The sequence below is a fragment of the Oncorhynchus tshawytscha genome, linkage group LG19 (genome assembly GCF_018296145.1).
Source record: "Oncorhynchus tshawytscha isolate Ot180627B linkage group LG19, Otsh_v2.0, whole genome shotgun sequence".
NCBI lineage: Eukaryota > Metazoa > Chordata > Actinopteri > Salmoniformes > Salmonidae > Oncorhynchus > Oncorhynchus tshawytscha.
In genome coordinates this window covers 42,260,106-42,283,642 of record NC_056447.1, presented here as the reverse complement: position 1 = coordinate 42,283,642, position 23,537 = coordinate 42,260,106, and the positions used below count along the sequence as shown (strand labels likewise).

At 41.2% G+C, this 23,537-nt stretch overlaps 1 protein-coding gene across 1 annotated transcript in view; it reads right to left on the bottom strand.

Annotated features, from left to right (window-relative positions):
* The window catches only part of LOC112219013 (polypeptide N-acetylgalactosaminyltransferase 18-like), a 70,586-nt gene that overhangs the window by 36,320 nt on the left and 10,729 nt on the right, over positions 1 to 23,537 (bottom strand). The window contains exons 2-3 of the mRNA XM_042301690.1: positions 1,534 to 1,735; positions 1,260 to 1,426 (exon numbers count right to left, since the gene is read on the bottom strand). Of these exons, the coding sequence (XP_042157624.1) occupies positions 1,260 to 1,426; positions 1,534 to 1,735 (369 nt within the window). The remainder of the gene's footprint in view (positions 1 to 1,259; positions 1,427 to 1,533; positions 1,736 to 23,537) is intronic.

Genomic DNA, 23,537 nt, shown 5'->3' with positions numbered 1-23,537 from the left:
AGGAATAATATTGGGGTTGTGAAAAGTCCTGGAAATATCCTATTATTGAGCAGCCCTCAGCATCGTCTGGTTGAGGGAAGTCCATTCTGCTTTCCCACAAGCACCATCTGCCACCTGCTTGTTTAATTTGTTAGGTGGTCATGGCAGTGGCTTACCATGGCAATGAGAGGGAGTGATTGGGTCATTAAGGGCAAGGATCAGACATCACTGTCCGTTTTCATTCCAGCAGTGTTGGGGAGTAAGCTGATACACTTTAGGGGACAATATCCTTCAGACATGTTATGCATGACAGTATTCATCATACAACCATGAACTGATTAGGATTAACCAAGTAATATACAGCGATAGTTAGTGGTGAATATACAGTCATTTAACTCATTTAGAAATTAAGAGTACAAATAAGAGGACTAAGGTCGATTAGATTAATTGGATTGTCATGGGAATTAACCCCAGCTGACTCCATGAGGAACCCCACTAAGGATGGCGAGCTGTTAGACAGACTGAAACTGTACAGAACGGGAAGTGTCTCATTGTTCAAAGTGAGCCAACTGCCAAGGAATTAATTAGAATATCAACGGCCACAAAGGAACATTTTATAGCTTCATTTCCACTCTCAGTAATACTCTGCCCTGGGCTACAGTTCCGTTTTCCAATTCATTTGCATTACGGATGCTCCTCTCTATTTAATCCAATGATTCAATGTTTATATCCTGAAATAGGAGGCCTTAATAAAAAGATTAATTCAAAAGAAGCAGCCTGTTTCTTTTTTATCCCTCTGTTGGACTCGTTTGACACTCATTTGTCACCATAATATGATACATGTTCAGTCAAGTATGCAGCTCAAACACCTTGATCAGTCTAGGTAAAACAGAGCCTTTAAATCTTCTCACTTCCCTCTGGCTCTATAGCTGATCCGTATGCAGGTCTGTCCTGCTGAAATAACTAGGATAACAAATAAGTTAATTGGGAGCTGTGTGAAAGTAATCCATTAAATTGGCAAGCAACACCAGCAATTTTGTTTTTGATATTGTACATGTGTATAAGGGTAGATACATTTTTTAAAGAACATTAAAGAGAAAATTCTGATGTACTCTCCGTCCTCAAGCATGTCAAGTGTGAATTGATCTATGTATGATGATGTAAATACATAGTGTGTAGGCATGCATTTATGCTTGCTAGTAAGCAGCCTGAATGGCTTCCTGTTTGCAATGCAGTTTGTATATTTTGTAGGCTACATTTGGTAAGAATATAGGAGTTACCATTGTTGCTGTTGTCATCAACCAGGATGATCTCCTTGAGGAGGTGGGAGGGAGTTCTGTTCATGGCTGTGTGGATGGAGCGCAGGATGACCGACAGGGCCTCGTTCACAAATATAAAGATGATACTGACTTGGGGGAGATTGGAGGGGTACGACATGTTTCTGCACCTGAGGAGAAACCGCAAACAGAAAAGATATGAAAAAATAACTTGTAAAAATATTTGTTTTAAATGGATGATAAAAAGGAACCAACATAAGGGTCAAAGGTCACTGACCCATCAGGCCTGAGGTCTGGGATAGGTCTGGTCAGAGAGAGGCGGTCACTGAGGTAGCCATTGTAGCCGTAGTACTGGAACTTCTTCAGCGCCACCCGGCGACTCTCAGGTCCAAGGTCATGACCCCAGCGGACGAACAGGGAGGAGTCTGAGAGGGATTCCCCTGCTTTTTCTTCACTGTCCTTATCCTTTTGGGGCACCTCTGTAGGAGAGAGGAAGAGGAGAGATAAAACGTGTGGCTGGGCAGCAGAAAGAACATTGTTTACATTCATGACGTTGCCACATACTTCACATAGCTTACATTAAAGAGATTTATACCAGGTGGTGAAAAGTCATTGTATTCAGCATGATAACAGGCACACTTCCTGGAAAACATTAGCATTTGAATTGATCCATCATGTGAAATGTTGCTATATGTTACTGAGGCCTCAGACTAATGATAATACACATGCATATTTCAACTTTTCTGGTCGTCTACTGAAGCAGCAATACCAAACAGGTTAGTCCTACTATATCACATTGTCTGGACAATACGATAATCTGTCACTCAACACCAGTATTGTGAGCTAAAAGAACGCAACCCAGTGGAAAGTTACTGAGGTATTTACAGCGAGTGATGAAATGACTTCACAAAGCACAGCGAGTGATGAAGGGCTTGGCTCAGGTAATTACTGAATGCTAATTATCGTCCGAGGTTATTTAATTATAGCCACTACATTGCACTCTCTCTCAGTACTAAGTCATTTATCTCTGCCACGACTGGGACCCCAAAATTTGCTACTAAGGGCACAACTATATCTGAGGAGGATGTTGACATGAAGGGTTCAGTATGCAGGGTCTCCTGATAGCACAATAATACTCTGATTAAATATACACTACATGACCAAAAGAATAGGGACATCTGCGTGTCAAACATCTTGTTCCAAAATCATGGAAATTAATATGGATTTGGTCCCCCCTTTGCTTCTATAACAGCCTCCACTCTTCTGGGAAGGCTTTCCAATTGATGTTGGAACATTGCTGCGGGGACTTGCCTTCATTCAGCCACAATAGCATTAGTGAGGTTGGCCACCGATGTTGGGCGATTAGGCCTGGCTCACAGTCAGCATTCCAATTCATCCCAAAAGGTGTTTGATAGGGTTGAGGTTACAGCTCTATGCAGGCCAGTGAAGTTCTCCCACACCAATCTCGAAAAAAAAACATTTCTGTATGGACCTCGCTTTGTGCACGGGAGAATTGTCATGCTGAAACAGGAAAGAGCCTCCCCAAACTTTTGCCACAAAGTTGGAAGCACAGAATCGTCTAGAATGTCATTGTATGCTGTTTCCAAGCTGTTTAAAGGCACAGTCAACTCAGTTCATGTAAACTTCTGACCCACTGGAATTGTGATACAGTGAATTATAAGTGAAATAATCTGTCTATTAACAATTGTTGGAAAAATGACTTGTGTCATGCAAAGTAGATGTCCTAACCGACTTGCCAAAACTATAGTTTGTTAACAAGAAATTTGTGGAGTGGTTGAAAAACAAGTTAATGACTCCAACCTAAGTGTATGTAAACTAGTTTTAATGTCTCCAACCTAAGTGTATGTAAACTAGTTTGAATGACTCGAACCTAAGTGTATGTAAACTAGTTTGAATGACTCCAACCTAAGTGTATGTAAACTAGTTTTAATGACTCCAACCTAAGTGTATGTAAACTAGTTTTAATGACTCCAACCTAAGTGTATGTAAACTAGTTTTAATGACTCCAACCTAAGTGTATGTAAACTAGTTTTAATGACTCCAACCTAAGTGTATGTAAACTAGTTTTAATGACTCCAACCTAAGTGTATGTAAACTTCCCACAGGAAATCAGTCAAAATAAGACATGGTATCAAGAACAAGATGAAATTAGATGAAACGAGGCACTTACGATTCCCCACATGGCAGTTTCTTGTCGTTGATGCTAGCTATCTGAAGTCTTTTTCTCCAAACTGTCAACAGTACAGTATCCCTATGGGAAATGGACAATATTACATAGTTTTCCAAGCTCAATGAAGGAGATGTGTGCATTCCGTCTGTTGAGTAACTGTTTTAAATTATATTTCATACAATCTGCAAAATCTATGAGATGAAATAATTCTACACAATCCTATTTCCAGTAAATTATTGTAAATATGTAACGCTGAGAGCAGGTAATTGCTTCTTCCGCACACTGGCTCTGATGTATGGCTTGTAATTTTCAGCTTGGTAATGGCATTCACAGTGTAGTTGGAAAAAAATATACAAAAGAAAAATGTAAAAATTGTTCAGTGTCTTTTTCCCGCCTCAAATTCATGAGCAGCCGTAAGAGCCGGGTAAATGTTTACCCTGTGCTCTAGGCAGGCTGTATAGTTCTGTATGTAACATATTTGGCCTGACCCAGGCCCCCAACACACATCTGAGCCATAGTGGACCTCTGTGGTTAATCATGTGGAAAAGAGGTGAGCCGTGCAGGCATTTATGAAGGCTTCAATGGACAGTAGTGTTTGGGACTGGAAAAAATACCCACATGGGAATGGAACACTTTGCTGTTGTCTTGATGCCAAAAGCTACCAATTACACAAGTAGTGCATGAGTTTGAAGTAATTTACAGTCATGAAGTTAACATAGTCAAATCAAATGTTATTTGTCACATGCACCTTATACAACAGGTGTAGACCTTAGTGAAATGCTTACTTACAAGCCCTTAACCAACAATGCAGTTAAGAAAAATAAGAAATAAAAGTAACAAATAATTAAAAAGCAGCAGTAAAATAATAGCGAGGCTATATACAGGGGGTACAGGTGCAGAGTCAGTTTGCGGGGGCACTGGTGAGTCGAGGTAATATGTACATGTAGGTAGAGTTATTAAAGTTACTATGCATAGATAATAAACAGAGAATAGCAGTGGCGTAAAAGGGGGGACAATGCAAATAGTCTGGGTAGCCATTTTATTATATGTTTAGGAGTCTTATGGCTTGGGGGTAGAAGCTGTTCAGAAGCCTCTTGGACCTAGACTTGGCGCTCCGGTAAAGCTTGCCGTGCGGTAGCAGAGAGAACAGTCTATGACTAGGGTGGCTAGAGTCCTGGACAATTTTAGGGCCTTCCTCTGACACCGCCTGGTATAGAGGTCCTGGATTGCAGGAAGCTTTGCCCCAGTGATGTACTGGGCCGTACGCACTGCCCACTGTAGTGCCTTACGGTCGGAGGCCGAGCAGTTGCCATACCAGGCAGGGATGCAACGAGTCAGGATGCTCTCGATGGTGCAGCTGTAGAACCTTTTGAGGATCTGAGGACCCATGCCAAATCTTTACAGTCACCTGAGGGGGAAATAGATTTTGTCGTGCCCTCTTTACGACTGTCTTGGTGTGCTTGGACCATAACAGTTTATTGGTGATGTGGACAGCAAGGAGCTTGAAAATCTCCACCTGCTCCACTACAGCCCTGTCGATGAGAATGGGGGCATACTCGGTCCTCCTTTTTCTGTAGTTCACAATCATCTCCTTTGTCTTGATCACGTTGAGGGAGAGGTTGTTGTCCTGGTATGAAAGGGCAGTGTGGAGTGCAAGTCAAACTAATCATGTAAATGTAATTAACTAGGAAGTCGGGGCACCAAGAAAAATCTTGAGATTAAAGTTATAATTTTCCTAATACAACTCTTCGGATATTTTAATATCTGATCAATTAGTCTTCTTATTAATGAATGATTCCAAACGTCGCAAATTGTTGGTTATTTGCAAGAACACAGCCTTTACTATGAATCATCCATACACCAATTGGCTTAATCACTTATTTACTAACTAAATAATCACAGAAACGCATAAACAAAAAAACAGTAGATATGATTACAAGGAAATGATAGTAGAGGTTCCCTAGTGGGCTAAGCTGATATGATGGCTTGGTGGACAAAAGAAAGTAGAGGGTGGACTGAGAACATTAAAAAAAAATGTTTTACCTTTATTTAACTAGGCAAGTAAGTTAAGAATACATTCTTATTTTCAATGACGGCCTAGGAACAGTGGGTTAACTGCCTGTTCAGGGGCAGAACGACAGATTTGTACCTTGTCAGCTCAGGGGTTTGAACTTGCAACCTTGTGGTTACTAGTCCAACACTCTAACCACTACACAGTTTATAATTAGATAAATTAAAATGCTAATCCTTTGCACATGAACGCACACTCCTTCGGGAATAATTGCAATCAATATATATTGACACCCAGTGTGTCGTCGTGATTTCTGTTGGAATCCGGTCCGTCTGAAGAGAGTTCGTTCAGCAGCGCCTCTCCCTCTGCTTCCCTGAAGATCAAAGTATTCAGAAATGTTGTCATAGAATAGATGTTTCGGCGGTTGTCGGTCTTCACATCCCAGGTTAACATTTCTAGCTGCAGACTAGTAATTAGTATCGAAGATTTGCTCTTATTCTGTAGGGATCAATAGTCTCAGTGTTTAACAATTTCCAGCCATGTAGCCAATGTTCCACGTGGTATGGTTAGGAATTCAATAACTATTCGCAATCACAGCTCACGCTGTGAGTCTAAACTCAAACCCGTGCCCCCTCGGTGTCCATCGAGGTACGTGTGGTCTGAAGAGTATTTCCTAAGGAGGGGGTTTTACTCGTAACAATAGAAAAGGAGGTTCTAAGACACCAGATCATGTCTGCTAACGGGGGCGGGCCAATGACTTAGTTAAACTTTAAAGGAAATACAATTCTCTCACATTAAAAAAAAAGGTTTAACATCAAGTTACATAACTTCAAATAGTTTAATCTTTACTCATTTATTTTATACAATAATTAGACGCAAACCCCATAATTGAGAATTGTACACATTCAGAATATACTTGTGTATCCTGTCCTGTCTGAGGTCACCAAATGAAACACTCGTCATACCCATCCCTTAAGTGTCCACGGACCATTCCCACAAGTGGACATTTTGGATCAAATTCCCATTTTGGGGATTCAGGAGCTTGCCATGTGAAAGCCTTCGTTCTCTTTATGTGTCTATCTGCTCACCCAGGCATTTATGACCTGATAACAGAACCTGTGTGTGAGTGAGTGAGTGAGAGATGCCACAATCTATACCCAGAAAGGGCCACGTCATGACAGCACATATTGATGAAGCCAATGTGATGTGGTGTACTCCTCAATGCCATTGGAAAAATCCCGAAACATATTCCTTCTGTGCTAGCAAAACAGTCCTGTATCTTAGCATCTGAGTCATCTGACCATTTTTTTTATTGACAGAGTCACTGGAGCTTCCTGCTTGAGTTTTTGATTGTAAGCAGGAATCAGGAGGATATAATTATGGTCAGATTTACCAAATGGAGGGCGATGGAGAGCTTTGTACGCATCACTGTGTATGGAGTAAATATGGTCTAGAGTTTTTTCTCCCCCTGGTTGCACATTTAACATGCTGGTAGAAATCAGGTAAAACGGATTTAAGTTTCCCTGCATTAAAGTCCCTGGCCACTAGGAACGCCGCCTCTGGATGAGAGTTTTCCTGTTTGCTTATGGCCGTATACAGTGCGGTCTTAGTGGTGGTGATGGTAAATGGACAGCTACGAAGAATATAGATAAACTCTTGGTCGATAAATAAAAGTTAAATAAAAAAAATGAGATACTTTAACTAGGCAAGTCTGGATGGGACAAATAAAACCTTTTTTTTTTTTATCTAGCTATAAAAATATTTGTCCACATTCCAGATAGTGTCCATCACTGATTCAGGCAATAGTTGCATTTCTTGGCAACTTACAAAAAGCTTTAGGGCTAACTGTTACATTGGTTGTCTAGTAGCCAGCTAGTGGGGATACTTGTAAACATTACAGCTAGGTCGTTCTAGCTGTTGTTTCGTTAGCTAGCCAGGTAGCTGCTGTAGGATGGCTAATAAGCTACATTTCAAGTACAGTAGCTAGTTTAACTAGTATTAATGCTAAACTCTGTATTCATCCTTGATCATGTAATTATGTGTTGCAGAAGAGGGAGAAAGAGATTGGATGGTCCTCTGCCTAGTCGTTAGCTGTGCCCCATAGCGATTTGCGAAGCTACCCTGATCCAGGGGTGTATTTATTACACGATTATTACAAAACATTGTGGGTTGCAAAACATTTTGCAACAGAAAGTGTTTACTCCAAACAGAAACCGTTTTGCAATTAAAACAGAGTTTATTGGACAAATTCAGGTAGGTCCCTCCCCGTTCGTTTCTCTCTTGTTTGGTTCTTAAAAGATAAATGTTATCCATTGCAAGACGTAATGAATATATCCCTGGCTTTTTGGTTTGTTTACAAATCATGGAGTGTAGGCTGCCAGAGACCATATGGGCTGTGCACACGGAGGAAGATTGCGATGTCCACGGCAGATTAATTAGGAGGAAAACATTGGTTTTCTGAGTTTGGAAACTAAACAAGCATTTCCGCATTTGGACAAGAATTACGTCGAAATAGTGGCAGCAAATTCTGGAAATTCTGGATGGGTCCTTTAAGGCTTCGTAGAGTGTATCCCAGCAGGCTTTGCACTTTAAAGCAAACACTCCCACTCAAATGAGAGGATTTAAAGGAAACTTCTCAGAGCTCTGAAAATTCTCTCGCCAAAGCCTTTGTTTTATCTGTTTGTGTACAGAACTTCAAAATCAGAGAACGTTCCCTCTTGTACAATAATTATTGTGGACCAGTGGTGTTGAAGTACTGCTGTGCTTGCAGTCTTGTGCCTCAGCTCTGAAATTATTCATTTCATCATAATTGGAACAGATGGTCTTCCCACCTATTTTCTCAAGTGTGAATAATGATGAACCATTTGCAGTGCACCTCGAAAAGTATAAGGTTCTCACCTAGGAAAGCAAGTGAAACTCATTCAAGTGTTAAGCCATTAAGAGACTGTTAGAGCTTTAGTTGTTTGCCAAACTGTTATTTTCAACTATCAGACACCATTTGTAGCTCATCCTGATGTGCTCACATGGTGTGACAGCCTACTGCATCTGTCCAAATGGTCATCGTATTTCACTCTGTTCATCTGTACTAAATCCCCCTCTGTGGGGTATGGATCACCTCCCTCTGCAGTCAGGACACCATCATTATCCATCATGTCTGAGGATTACCCACAAGGCCTGTCAGGAGGCTCTCGCACACACACTCGCGCACATACAGCACACACACACACACACCACACACACACACAACACAGCACACACACACACACACACCATTCCACAGTCCACACATGTAATTTGACAAGCAGGAAACATGACTGGCTAGTGATTCAGAATTTATCTCAATAACTAAAGCCTTGAGTATACTAGCTACATCCTGAAATCAATATTATGCACTTCAAATAGATATTTCTTCCTGCAAGTTCATACTGCTTGATTGAAACATAAGATACGATTTATGAGCTAATCAAGTTACAGCATTGCTGATACGATTTAATTTCTCTTCTAAAAGAGATCAGGAAAATGTAATTGCTCAGAGAGTGACTTCCTGGAAAGCTGTGGTAGAGCGAGATAATTGCAGCAAAGTAGTACTATCTGACACATAATACAAACAATACATTCTCTCAGTCAGGACTTTGAACTTAAGTTCATTGTAACAATCTCCCCCTTATTATGAATTATCTTCATTGTCCAATTCTGGTAATTTTGTTTAATTTGAAGCATTATTGTATATAATCTGGACCTTGGGTGTTACCTGGATAAGGGGGTACATATGTCTAAGGCAGGAGTGTCAAACTTATTTTTCCCCACAGGCCGCAGCCGGTCATCACCGGTTCGGAATACTGCACTCAAAATTGATTATATTTCCTTGCTAAAATGACTGTTAGCAAGCTGGATATAGTGAGGAGACTAGAAATGACTGTTAGCTAGATGGATACAGCGAAAAGACTAGAAATTTAGTTCCATTATCATTTCTCCACAGTTTCGATTTGGGTTAAGTCATTTCAAAGTACATATTTTTTGTACTCAAACCACCTGCGGGCCAGATTGAATGGGCCGTACATGGTTTGACACATGGTCTAAGGTATTCTGGGTCATAATTAAGAATTGTTACTAGTTCTGTACAAACGTCCTTTAAAACATGAAAATGATTCCAAATGATCTTGATGATATAGACCTGACTGCACAGATTAATCTGCTGTGATATATCAAGAGACAATCAAGTTGAGAGGTCTTATAAAACACTAGGACTAATTAATGCATGTCATCACATGACCTTTCATTACGGTCTTTCTGATTGTCTGTCTATGCAAACCTATATCCTTTCAATTAAATATTAATCTGTGTGTTGGAGTTTGAATACTCAGTGAAACAGATTGAAATGTTTTCCTGAGAACAAGACATTTGCAGTCAAACTTCTGCTCACAATATGCTTGACTTCTGCTCCTAATCAGGAAAACAGGGCACAAGTTTAGGAAACATATGGCCCCCTCACAAGACCAATTACCCCACAGCTGGCGAGCAATGTGAGTAAAGTGCTTCGCTGATGCCTTTGTTCAAACCACTCCCAGTCAAAGTTGCACCTGCTCGCATCTCCTACTGTACAATTACAACCACTGCATTTAACACAGCCAAGTGAGCTAGAAACAATCATTTAAATATTTACTATTAAAATATCATGGACTTAGTTTGGCTTGGTTTGAAAGCAAGGTAGTGTCTGAATTTTATTTCAAATGAAGTAAACATTCATTACATAACACAACCAGCCAGTATACATAAATTAAGAGGTTTTTTCTTTAGACCTCAAGATAGGTAGCCTTATGGTTAAAGTGTTGGGCCAGTAACTAGATGCTAGTTTTAAGCCCCGAGCCGACAAGGTGAAAAATCTGTCGATGTGCCCTTGAACAAGGCACTTAACCCTAAATGCTCCAGGCTCGCCATTAATAAATGGCAGACCATGGCTGTGACCCCACTCTCTGAGGGTCTCAGGGGGAGTTGGGATATGTAAAAAAAAAAAAAATCAAAAATCAAAAACACAAATGTATATAATGCACAATGTATAATACATCGTCCTGAAATAGGACAATTGAGCAATAATATTATTATTTAAGTGTTATCGTGTGTTGTAGAGTTTGTATAATTTCCCCCCTTTACAGGTCCAGTTCCCCATATCTCAGACAGTGTGAATGAAATGAATCATAATCCTAAATGTGCTTCCTCCCACTGAAACAGACAGTGTCTCTCAAGGCACCATGGGCCTGAAGGTAAACCAATTTAAAGAAGAAAAAGGCCTCGCTCAAGTCCCATCCGTCACACCTGGGACAAAGGTTGATTGGGGGGATAGTAAGAGCGCTAAGAACTTTTGTTAGTGAATACATCATGAATACCAGGGCTACACAAGCTCCATGTTGAGTTTATGGGCATGCAGCACAGTATGGATGTTATGTTTACCTTTGTAATGTAATGACACTAAGGTCAAAAACACTGCAATGATATTAAATAATATGACAACCTGAGGGAAGCCAGTGGATGGAAACGGAAAACGTGCCCTGACAGACTAAATACAACATTTGCACATATTTGCCCTACCGCCTCCCTGCCTGAGAGACTTATGGGAACAGACAGCCCACTCACATATCCTGGGAAATATATTTTATTAATTTCTTGCATACGCACATTTACTGAAGCCCTCACAGGGGAAGAGGGCCCTTCACTGAGAGGCTGAGATGGGCTGGGATGTGCTGTCATATGCTAGGCTGGAGGACTATGCACAGGAGATTTAGACCTAGGGCTGAATGAGACGTGCCCAGTTCTGGCTGACCATGTGCCTGACCAGCCAGGGGAGGTGTGGCAGAGTGCCACCTCTCTGGGACGGGAGGGCAGTTGTAATTCTCTTTGCCCTCTAAGCCCTACAAGTACCAATCTGTTTACCATGCATGTATGGAAGCATTTACATAAATGGAGACCAGGAATTCAAAATTTACCACAAGAGGTTATTAGCTACTAGTCTGGTTAGATGTGTAGGATTCTAATCTGACAGTGAGGAGAGAGAGCCAATCAGCTCAGTCACCAGGCGTTATGCAAGTGTCTGCCTGCTGTCCCTGACCTCCGGGTGGTGCCACCCACAGGAGTGGGCGGGAACACGTCCCATCCATCACTTTCAGTAACCTCGTTTAAAGAGACAATCGGGGACAGCTGACAGACTGGTGGAAATCTGCCTTGCACCATTACTTACTGTTGGGGACAGCTTTAACTTTAAGTGTTCGGAGGAAAATAAGGTTTTATTTTGAACCTTTCCCAAATCCCCGACACAATAAAAAAGCCTAGAAATAATGCAGGTGTGTAGTGTAAGGGTTTCTCTCTCTATATACACTGCTCAAAAAAATAAAGGGAACACTTAAAACACATCCTAGATCTGAATGAATGAAATATTATTATTACTTTTTTCTTTACATAGTTGAATGTGCTGACAACAAAATCACACAAAAAATGATCAATAGATCAAATTTATCAACCCATGGAGGTCTGGATTTGGAGTCACACTCAAAATTAAAGTGAAAAACCACACTACAGGCTGATCCAACTTTGATGTAATGTGCTTAAAACAAGTCAAAATTAGGCTCAGTAGTGTGTGTGGCCTCCACGTGCCTGTATGACCTCCCTACAACGCCTGGGCATGCTCCTGATGAGGATGGTCTCCTGAGGGATCTCCTCCCAGACCTGGACTAAAGCATCCGCCAACTCCTGGACAGTCTGTGGTGCAACGTGGCGTTGGTGGATGGAGCGAGACATGATGTCCCAGATGTGCTCAATTGGATTCAGGTCTGGGGAACGGGCAGGCCAGTCCATAGCATCAATGCCTTCCTCTTGCAGGAACTGCTGACACACTCCAGCCACATGAGGTCTAGCATTGTCTTGCAGTAGGAGGAACCCAGGGCCAACCATACCAGCATATGGTCTCACAAGGGGTCTGAGGATCTCATCTCGGTACCTAATGGCAGTCAGGGTACCTCTGGCGAGCACATGGAGGGCTGTGCGGCCCCCCAAAGAAATGCCACCCCACACCATGACTGACCCACCGCCAAACAGGTCATGCTGGAGGATGTTGCAGGCAGCAGAACGTTCTCCACGGCGTCTCCAGACTGTCACATGTGCTCAGTGTGAACCTGCTTTCATCTGTGAAGAGGACAGGTCGCCAGTGGCGAATTTGCCAATCTTGGTGGTCTCTGGCAAATGCCAAACGTCCTGCACGGTATTGGGCTGTATGTAAGCACAACCCCCACCTGTGGATGTCGGACCCTTATACCACCCTCATGGAGTCGGTTTCTGACCGTTTGAGCAGACACATGCACATTTGTGGCCTGCTGGAGGTAATTCTGCAGGGCTCTGGCAGTGCTCCTCCTTGCAAAGGCGGAGGTAGCGGTCCTGCTACTGGGTTGTTGCCCACCTACGGCCTCCTCCACGTCTCCTGATATACTGGCCTGTCTCCTGGTAGCGCCTCCATGCTCTGGACACTACGCTGACATACACAGCAAACCTTCTTGCCACATCTCACATTGATGTGCCTTCCTGGATGAGCTGCACTACCTGAGCCACTTGTGTGGGTTGTAGACTCCGTCTCATGCTACCACTAGAGTGAAAGCACCGCCAGCATTCAAAAGTGACCAAAACATCAGCCAGGAAGCATAGGAACTGAGAAGTGGTCTGTGGTCCCCACCTGCAGAACCATTCCTTTATTGGGGGTGTCTTGCAAAATGCCTATAATTTCCACCTGTTGTCTATTCCATTTGCACAACAGCATGTGAAATTTATTGTCAATCAGTGTTGCTTCCTAAGTGGACAGTTTGATTTCACAGAAGTGTGATTGACTTGGAGGTACATTGTGTTGTTTAAGTGTTCCCTTTATTTTTTTGAGCAGTAATATATATATATATATATATATATATATATATATATATATATACAATTTGAATGCCAGAGCAGTTGATCACATCGTCCCTTGAGTTCTTGACCTTCAAAGTCCTCATAATGTTTGCAAGCTGTTTGATAAACCATAAACTACAGGGGAATATTCAGGAGGTTCCTGTAACCCAGGGAGATTGTATGTGCGGATGCCACTGTTATCAAAATGCAAAACCCCCACACATCAAAAAGAAACGGAAACACTTCTTAACTTCACACTAGTGAGCGTGCTCCACTCCTCTATATGACAAACAGAAAAATAACAAGAGGCGTCAGAGTGGCGCACCGGTCTAAGGCACTGCATCTCAGTGCAAGAGGTGTCACTACAGTCCCTGGTTTTAATCCAGGCTTTATCACATCTGCCCATGATTGGGAGTCCCATAGGGCGGCGCACAATTTCCCCAGCATCGTCCGGGTTTGGCCAGGGTAGGCCGTCATCGTAAATAATAATTTGTACTTAATTAACTGACTTCCGAAGTTAAATAAAAAGGTTAAAATCCCCAAAAGCTCCCATTCACTCAATCATCTGCAAAGTTTCAAATATATAGTGTCACTCACCAACTCTCAACCATGAGCTAACTCCACCTAGCCCACAACCATGAGCAAAACTCATGGGCACTCCAACTCTCAGAGACATACTCAGATGCCCACCGCTGCTTCTATGCCCATTGCCCAGTCATGCCCCAGGACAGTTGGCACAACTAGGACAGTATATCGGTGGATCAGTGGATCAATGTGGGGCTTAGGGTGATTAATCAAATTAGTGCATATGGTTGCATCAGTAGGTTACTGGAATATAATCAATCACAACCCTGGTGGGTTACTTAGGCGGATGTCTGTGGCAGTGGCAGCCACTGATTGGCTGAATACTCGAGGCACGAGTTGGTTGGAGTTGTCAACAAAGCAGCATGAAAGAAATATGATGCCAAGTTTTTGAACTAGTTTCTTTGAGAAGATGCACTACACGACCAAAAGTATGTGGACACCTGCTTGTCGAACATCTCATTCCAAAATCATGGGCATTAATATGGAGTTGGTCCCCCGTTTGCTGCTATAACAGCATCCACTCTTCTGGAAAGGATCTTCATTTGATATTGGAACATTGCTGTGGGGACTTGCTTCCATTCAGCCACAAGAGCATTAGTGAGGTCGGGCACTGATGTTGGGCGATTAGGCAGTCGGAGTTCCAATTCATCCCAACAGTGTTAGATGGGGTTGAGGTCAGGGCTCTGTACCGGCCAGGCAAGTTCTTCTACACCGATCGACAAACCATTTCTGTATGGACCTCGCTTTATGCATGGGGAATTGTTAAATAAAGGTTAAGCAAAAAATAAATAATAATAATCCCCAACCTGATGCCACGAAGTTGGAAGCACAGAATCGTCTAGAATGTTATTGCATGCTGTAGCATTAAGATTTCCCTTCACTGAAACTAAGGGGCCTAGCCCGAACCATGGAAAACAGCCCCAAACCATTGTTCCTCATCCACAAAACTTTAGTGTGAACTATACATTTGGGCAGGTAGCATTCTCCGGGAATACGCCAAACCCAGAGTCGCTGGCGGACTGCCAGATGGTGAAACGTGATTCATCACTCCAGAGAACGCATTTCCACTGCTCCAGAGTCCAAAGGTGGGGAGCTTTACACTACTTCAGTCAATGCTTGGCATTGCGCATGGTGATCTTAGGCTTGTGTGCCGCTGCTCGGCCATGGATACCCATTTCCTAAAGCTCCCAACGAACAGGTCTTATCCTGAGACAGTTTGAAACTCGGTAGTGAGTGTTGCAACCGAGGACAGACAATTTTTACACGCTATGCGCTTCAGCACTAGGCGGTCTCATTCTGTGAGCTTGTGTGGCCTACCACTTCGTGGCTGAGCTGTTGTTGCTCCTAGACATTTCCATTTCACAATAGCAGCCCTTACAGTTGACCGGGTCAGCTCTAGCAGGGCAGAAATTTGACAAACTGACTTGTTGGAAAGGTGGCATCCTATGACGGTGCCACGTTGAGTCACTGAGCTCTTCAGTATAGGCCATTCTACTGCCAAATGTTTGTTCTATGGAGTCTGCATGGCTGTGCTCTCGATTTTATACACCTGTCAGCAACAGGTGTAGCTGAAATAACCAAAGTCACTGATTTGAATGGGTGTCCACATGCTTGTGTGTGTGTGATATATATATAGCAATCTGCATTTTGAACAACAGCATAAATACACCTATTTCACATTTGCATGTCAAAAACCAAATGACCACTGCTACACATGCTGCCACTGTTTTGAACAGATTAAACGAATCATCAAATCAAATGTTATTGCTCACATATATATACATGGTTAGCAGATGTTAATGTGAGAGTAGCGAAATGCTTGTGCTTCTAGTTCTGACCATGCAGTAATATCTAACAAGTAATCTAACAATTTCACAACAGTTACCTTACACTTAAAGGAATGAATAAGAATATGTACATAAAAATATATGGATGAGCGATGGCCGAACGGCATAGGCAAGATGCAGTAGATGGTAGAGTACAGAATATACATATGAGATGAGTAATGTAGGATATGTAAACATTATATAAAGTGGCATTGTTTAAAGTGGCTAGTGATACATCCAATTTGTAATTATTAAAGTGGCTAGAGATGAGTCAGTATGTTGGCAGCAGCCACTCAATGTTAGTGATGGCTGTTTAACAGTCTGATGGCCTTGAGATAAAAACAGCTTCTGTCTCTCGGTCCCAGCTTTGATACACCTGTACTGACCTCGCCTTCTAGATCATAGGGGGGTGAACAGGCAGTGGCTCGGGTGGTTGTATATTTAAAACCAAATACTTTTAGATTCCTACTCATGTAGTATTTTACTAGGTGACTCACTTTTACTTGAGTCATTTTCTATTAAAAAAGGTATCTTTACTTTTACTTAAGTATGACAATTGGGTACTTTTTCAACTACTGCTATTTAGATCGAGCAGCCAGCTCATGAAAGAACGCACCAGGGACAATGCAACAAGCATGCTGAAACAAGTGAACACACATGATCTAACTGGGCTAGCTAGCTAACATAATGTCACAAAGCATGATGCGCTAACCAGTTAACCTTCATTCTGAAATTACTTCATATTTCTAAGTTAGTCAGATATTCGTTTAGAAAGACGTAAAATTGACATGGGAGCTAATTAGCTAGCAAACTTATCAAAAAGGTAGATAACTGGTTCATTTGAACCCCCCCCCAAAAAAATCTACAAAACTATTTATCAAAATTACTGTAGCTGGCTAATTAATTGTATCATGCTTTGTGATAAACAGCATAAAACCAGGTGTTAGTCCACAGAACCCCACCACCTACAGTAAAAACCGATGAACAACATGGGGGGGAAACAATCCAATTGGCCAGCCACAGTCATTGTTTTTGGTCCAACCAGAGCCGCAATGAGAATGGTCTAGCTAGCGTATCCCTCTGTCTTTCGACTCTTGTTGGATGTAGATATCCGGTTTATCATGTCCCAGGCTCCCATGACTGTTGTGATTATTCAATTACAATTTGCTTTAGCTCCATCTGTACCTGATAGAACAAATCTAGTCTCATGTGCAGAAGTAAGCTGCCTGGTGCAAGAGAAGTTCTGAAAGCACATTTGAATGCTGCAGGACGGTCCATTTACTTTTTGCTGTTTTAATCACAGGATTTTATTGCATCAATTTCATTGGGGCAGTTCTCCCTCATAGCAAATAGCTGGCAAAACAATCCAAGCATTGTTCACACTGACTGCTACAGCGGGTGTATAGGCCCTGAGGGGCAGAGTAGTACGTGAACAGCTTGTTTTGAACAATATATTTGTACCCCTTATATGTAATAGAACATTTTCCAAATAAAAAAAATTCAAGCTGAAATATCATAATTGGATAAGTCTCCAACATCAAGTTAATACTTGATGGAAGCACCTTTGGCACCCATCACAGCTGTGAATCATTTTTGTTAAGATTCTACCGACTTTGCACCTCTTAGGGCAACATATATCCATCATTGTTGTCAAAATTGCTCAGGCTCAGTGAATTGGGTTGGGGATCATTGAAGGATAGGGATACTTTGTATTGTCAAGTATTGTGGTGCTAGCATCATGTAACGGTTATGCTTGTCGTCGGCAGGGACTGGTGAGCTTGTCAGGATCAAAATAAATATGAAAAGAGCAAAGCTAAAGTCTTCTGAAAACCTAACCCTGGAATAAAGTTGTATTTTTCAGCAAGACAATTGCAAAACAATGTATGCCAAAGACTCACCAGAATGGGTTTCCAAGGTGTTAAAAGTTCCTGAGAAGTCTAGTCTGTCTTAACTGAAATTTGCTTGAAAATCAGAGACAAGGTTTGAATATTGCTGTCCATCAATGACTCCCAACCAAATGTACTGAGCCTTATCAATTTTGACAAAAAATATGCATATACAGTGTGTGTACAAAACATTAGGAACTGCTCTTTCCATTACGTAGCTTTCACTTGGGTTCACCTGGTCAGTCACCTGTTAAATCCACTTCAAAATCAGTGTAGATGAAGTGGAGGAGACAGACTAAAAAAGTGTTAAGCCAAGAGACATGTGTGACATTGAGGGTGAAGACAAAATATTTATGTGCCTTTGAACTGGGTATGGTAGTAGGTGCCAGGGTACACCAGTTTGAGTGTGTCAAGAACGTGCTTCTACATCTGCATCGCTTGCTGTTTGGGGTTTTAGGCTGGGTGTCTATATAAGCACTTAGTGACATCTGCTAATGTAAAAAGGACTTATAAATACATTTGATTAATTGAAGAACTGCAAAGCTGCTGTGTTTTTCATGCTCAACAATTTCCTGTGTGTATTAAGAATGGTGTGAACATGCTTCCCACATTCGACACCCTGTAGAGTCCATGCCCCAACGAATTCAAGCTGTTCTGAGGGCAAAATTAGGTGCAACTCAATATTAGGAAGCTGTTCCTAATGTTTTGTACACTCAGTGTACTGTATGTTGCCCTAAGAGTTGTGCAAAGTTGGTAGAATAGTAATAAAAATGATTCACAGCTGTAATGGCTGCCAAATGGTGCTTCCACCAAAGTATTAAGCTCAGGGCGGTGGAGACTTGTCTTCCGTTTCTCTTAATTTCACCAATGTTCTGTAACTTTCTTTCACTTTGAAAATATAGAGTAGGTTGTGTAGATCTGTAGGGAAAAAATGTAATCCTTTTTAGACTTAATTTTACGGCAGATAATAGGCAGAATCTACCGCACACCCAAAGCGGATTTGTGAAAGTGATGGAGACACACACTTCACGTTTCTTCAAGGCAGCAAAATGTGAAAAAGGTTCAAGGGGGTGTGTACTTTCTATGCATTTTCTTGTGGTTAGAGGAATATTTTCCTTAACAGGGTAAAGGCTGACTCAAGCCACTCCAGGGACAAATACAATTCTGCAGCAATTCAAAACATGTCACAGGCTATTATTTCTTCATTTGTGGAGGGCAAAAAAGGTCTCTTGAAGGCATCGCCAGAATTGTTTTTCAGTAAGGCAAATTAGATTAGCATAAATGTCCAATATATTTTTTTTTACTCATTATCTTGTCCAAATACACTGTATGCATTCATGGGAGCAGTACACAGCATAGAATACAATATTCTGGATGTTGCTCTTAAGGCGCGCTATCACTACTGTATACATAGAATAATGATAGCACCTTTGGGATTCTCTCGGTAGGACATCAAACCGCACAATCTTGTGATGCTATGAGCTGTGTCTCATTAGAAGCTCCTGGAAAACAAAACAATCCACAAAAACATGTCTGAAAATGTAATGGAAAATAATCCTTCTTTGGCTATTAGCCTATAGTAGGCACTCCTACTTGACCAAGGACATCTCATTCTCTCTGTGCTATATCCTGTCTAGAACAGAGTAGCTCTCTAACTCATCTATTCACCGACGGCTTTACGAACCTGGTCCCATTTCCATCCGTTACAGAAAAATAAGCTGTCAAAGCTACCTCGTAATATATTGCAATGTGTTCTCAGAGCAACTCGTATTATTCTGTATGTAAATCTGTGACCCTCCATTTAGTATGACATATTACGTTACATTATGAATGGAATAGCAGTCGTACAAAATGAGACGAATTATAGGATGCATAGTGTCATACATCTAACCCAGTCGTACAATAGCATATTAAATTGGATGATGTAACTGATTATACATATTGGAGGATGTATAGTATCATACAGATTTCTCTGAAACAAGGTTGCTTGTTGCGCCGTTACAACAAAGGAGAATTACGGGGAGAATTTACACTACCGTTCAAAAGTTTGGGGTCACTTAGAAATGTACCTGTTTCTGAAAGAAAAACACATTTTTGTCCATTAAAACAACATCAAATTGATCAGAAATACAGTGTAGACATTGTTAATGTTGTAAAAGACTATTGTAGCTGGAAATGGCTGATTTGTAATGGAATATCTACATAGGCATACAGAGGCCCATTATCAGCAATAAATAAAACTGGCTTTCTTTAGACTAGTTGGGTATCTGGAGCATCAGTATTTGCGGGTTCGATTACAGGCTCAAAATGGCTAAAGACAAAGAACTTTCTAATGAAACTAGTCAGTCTATTCTTGTTCTGAGAAATGAAAGCCATTCCATGCGAGAAATTGCCAAGAAACTGAAGATCTCGTACAACACTGTACTACTCCCTTCACAGAACAGTGCAAACTGGCTCTAACCAGAAGAGGAGTGGGAGGCCCCGGTGCACAACTGACCAAGAGGACAAGTACATTTGAGTGTCTAGTTTGAGAAACAGACGCCTCACAAGTCCTCAACTGGCAGCTTCATTAAATCGTACCCGCAAAACACCATTCTCAACGTCAACAGTGAAGAGGCGACTCCGGGATTCTGGCCTTCTAGGCAGAGTTTCTCTGTCCAGTGTGTATTCTTTTGCCCATCTTAATATTTTATTTTTATTGGCTAGTCTGAGATATGGCTTTTTCTTTGCAACTCTGCCTAGAAGGCCAGCATCCCGGAGTCACCTCTTCACTGTTGATGTTAAGACTGGTGTGGGCGAGAATAGGTAGGCATGTGGGTGTGTGTGTGTGTTTGTTTAGTCGTTTGCTTTGTTCCTCTCGACTTTATCCCGGTCTGTACGCTGCTACTTATCCCTGATTAGTCTTAGAGATGAGAACTCTCGCACTTCTCACTGGTTTATCTAGCACTCCACACAGGCTCTCTCTGTTTGCCTAATTCATCTGGAGTTACATCCCATTGCTTCTAATTACAAGGTTAATCCTATAATCCAGGAGAGAATATGATAATTATTATAGCCCTGTGCTGTTTGGGCTTCATCTGTGAACCATATATAATAGCAGTTTCACCCTCACAATCTGTGGTAAAAGTCATGACAGCAGGAGGAGCAGGACGGTGTGTTCATGAGACTCAGATGATTCATCTGGCTCTCTCAGAACAAGTGGATTTTTATTTTCATACACAGAAATTACTCTTTTTCAACCATGCTGAATTTGATTTATGGTGGGATGCTGAGTGAGCCAAAACAGACCTCTCCCCCTCCTATTGTCAATGTGCTTACTGTCACACCTTGACAGTCACAGGCTGGTTTGTCTGAGCTCAGAGGAGACCTGACATAAAGGACATACATACAGGAAGAACGAAGCACCATACAACATTGCTCATGCCATTTGGAAGGCACAATTGAACACCTAAGATCAATGAACTAACTAATCAACTAAGTTAAATCTTAACAGATGTAAATATCCATCTTAAACAATAATACCATTCAAAGAAACCATGAACTATACACAATGTCAGTTTGTTTGGCAGATCTAACATCATAATCTACTAATTCCACACAGCACAGTCTACCACAACAGGGACATTGGAGCCCAACCCCCAAGGAGAGGCTCAGAACAAGGAAAGGTTGTCATCATCAAGGAGCTGCCATGGGTCAATAGATAATCTGACCATCCAGTCCCCATGGTACTCATTCACACTCTGGGCATGTGGCTTTGAACTCTCCCTCTAGACAGCCTCTCATTGACCACAATTAACTTCCCTAGAATGCAAGTTCCAGGAAGTGAACGCTTTTCTACAATTACTTTTCTGTTGAACAAATGTTCTCATAGAAAACATTTTAAAATGTAGTATTTTGGTATACTGGCAGTATAAAAATAAGTAATCCTCTGCTTGCCCTATACAGTGGGGCAAAAAAGTATTTAGTCAGCCACCAATTGTGCAAGTTCTCCCACTTAAAAAGATGAGAGGCCTGTAATTTATCATCATAGGTACACTTCAACTATGAGACAAAATTAGAAGAAAAACAATCCAGAAAATCACATTGTAGGATTTTTAAATGAATTTATTTGCAAATTATGGTGGAAAATAAGTATTTGGTCAATAACAAAAGTTTCTCAATACTTTGTTATATACCCTTTGTTGGCAATGACAGAGGTCAAATGTTTTCTGTAAGTCTTCACAAGGTTCACACACCGTTGCTGGTATTTTGGCCCATTCCTCCATGCAAATCTCCTCTAGAGGTCAGAGATTCTAATTTATACAATTGTGCTTTGTATTTTATATGCTGCCTTACACAGTGAATAAGCAAATCATTCCTCTGGTGGTCCTGGGTAGTTTGTGGGCATAGAAAAATACTTAATTGCCAATGGAAAATTAGAAACTATTTCATTTAGCAGCGAGAGAGACTTCTATTAACATAGTCTGTTGAGCTGGGAACTTGGATTCTTCAAGATTTACAGAATGACTTCTCAGAAAACGCTCCATATATTTGGACAAAACAATCACCTACTGTCTCTGGCTGTGAAACATCAAGTTACTTTTCAAATTCATTTTTTAACTATGGGGATTAATGTCAATAATCAGTGCAGTGCAGCATAGATGGGTGGACAGGCAGAGTTATCCAGTACACTGCAAAGAGAAAAGCCTTAGCTTCAGCTACAGAGCATGTGAGAGCTTAGAGCAGAAGCATAACACCCATTAAAAACCTCCTGGTTTATTTTCCACTCACGGTTAGAATATAATAAAACCATGGGGAGTTACTAGCACTAACGACTAAAAACAGCTTCAATGGAATCAAATGGTTCACGACCTAGTTCTCTTTCAAATCAAGCAACATTCACAGTTGACAGGCTGGGGGCATCTATAGCAAAGCCTCCCTTGCTGAGCACATCTGCATCTCACAGCCAGATTACCCCAACATAATCTACTGTGAAATCCATCTAGTCAAAAATGACACGTGTTTTATGATCTTTTGATTGTGCATATTCAGCAGTATATCCAGCTGTGAGAGCGTAATTTGATCACTGACCTCTAAAGGAGAACGTAATTTTAATGTACACATCAATGGAGGAAATTAACAGTTCCCTTATAACCTTTACTTCTCAAATCCCATCACAATGCATTTCATATTTGTAATGAGAGACAAACTTTGCTAGAAACAAGATTGAACTTTACATTTCTCCTAGCTGCTTGTAAATCACTGGATTCAGTCGGATCGGCGTCAACCTTAATGTGGAGGGATGCACTCGCATCATAATCTATATAATCATAGACCAATCAAGCGAGATTAACAGGGAACGGCCTTGATATCCCACTCTTCCTTTGTCTTTCCTGTTGCCTACAAGTGGAAAATATAGCGTATCATCTGGTCTCACAATCCCCCTCTCCTCATTAACAGCTGGGAATGAGGTAATCTAAGTCCCAGCTCAATAGGAAATACAGATCTATCTATTCATGGGCAATACCACACCAAAAATATTTTCTGCTCCTTCTGATATCTCAGAATGTTCTGGCAATTCTCACATCAAAACTTAAAAAGGGAGGAACAATGTTTGAAATATTTTTTTTACATTTGTATCAAACTATTTGAGAAAATCACGACCTATACATTGCTTTTGTGATCTACCTATGATCTGTGAAACGTAAATGATACAGAAAACAACTTGATATCATTATACTCCTTCGTATGCTATACAATATGGAATAAGTATGCAATAAACTCTACATGGATATCAAATGGGCTATCTGCTAATTCTGAAGGTATGATTCATTTTATGAACACCACCAACACAGTGAAAGGGAAAATGGAATCAAAAGGAGC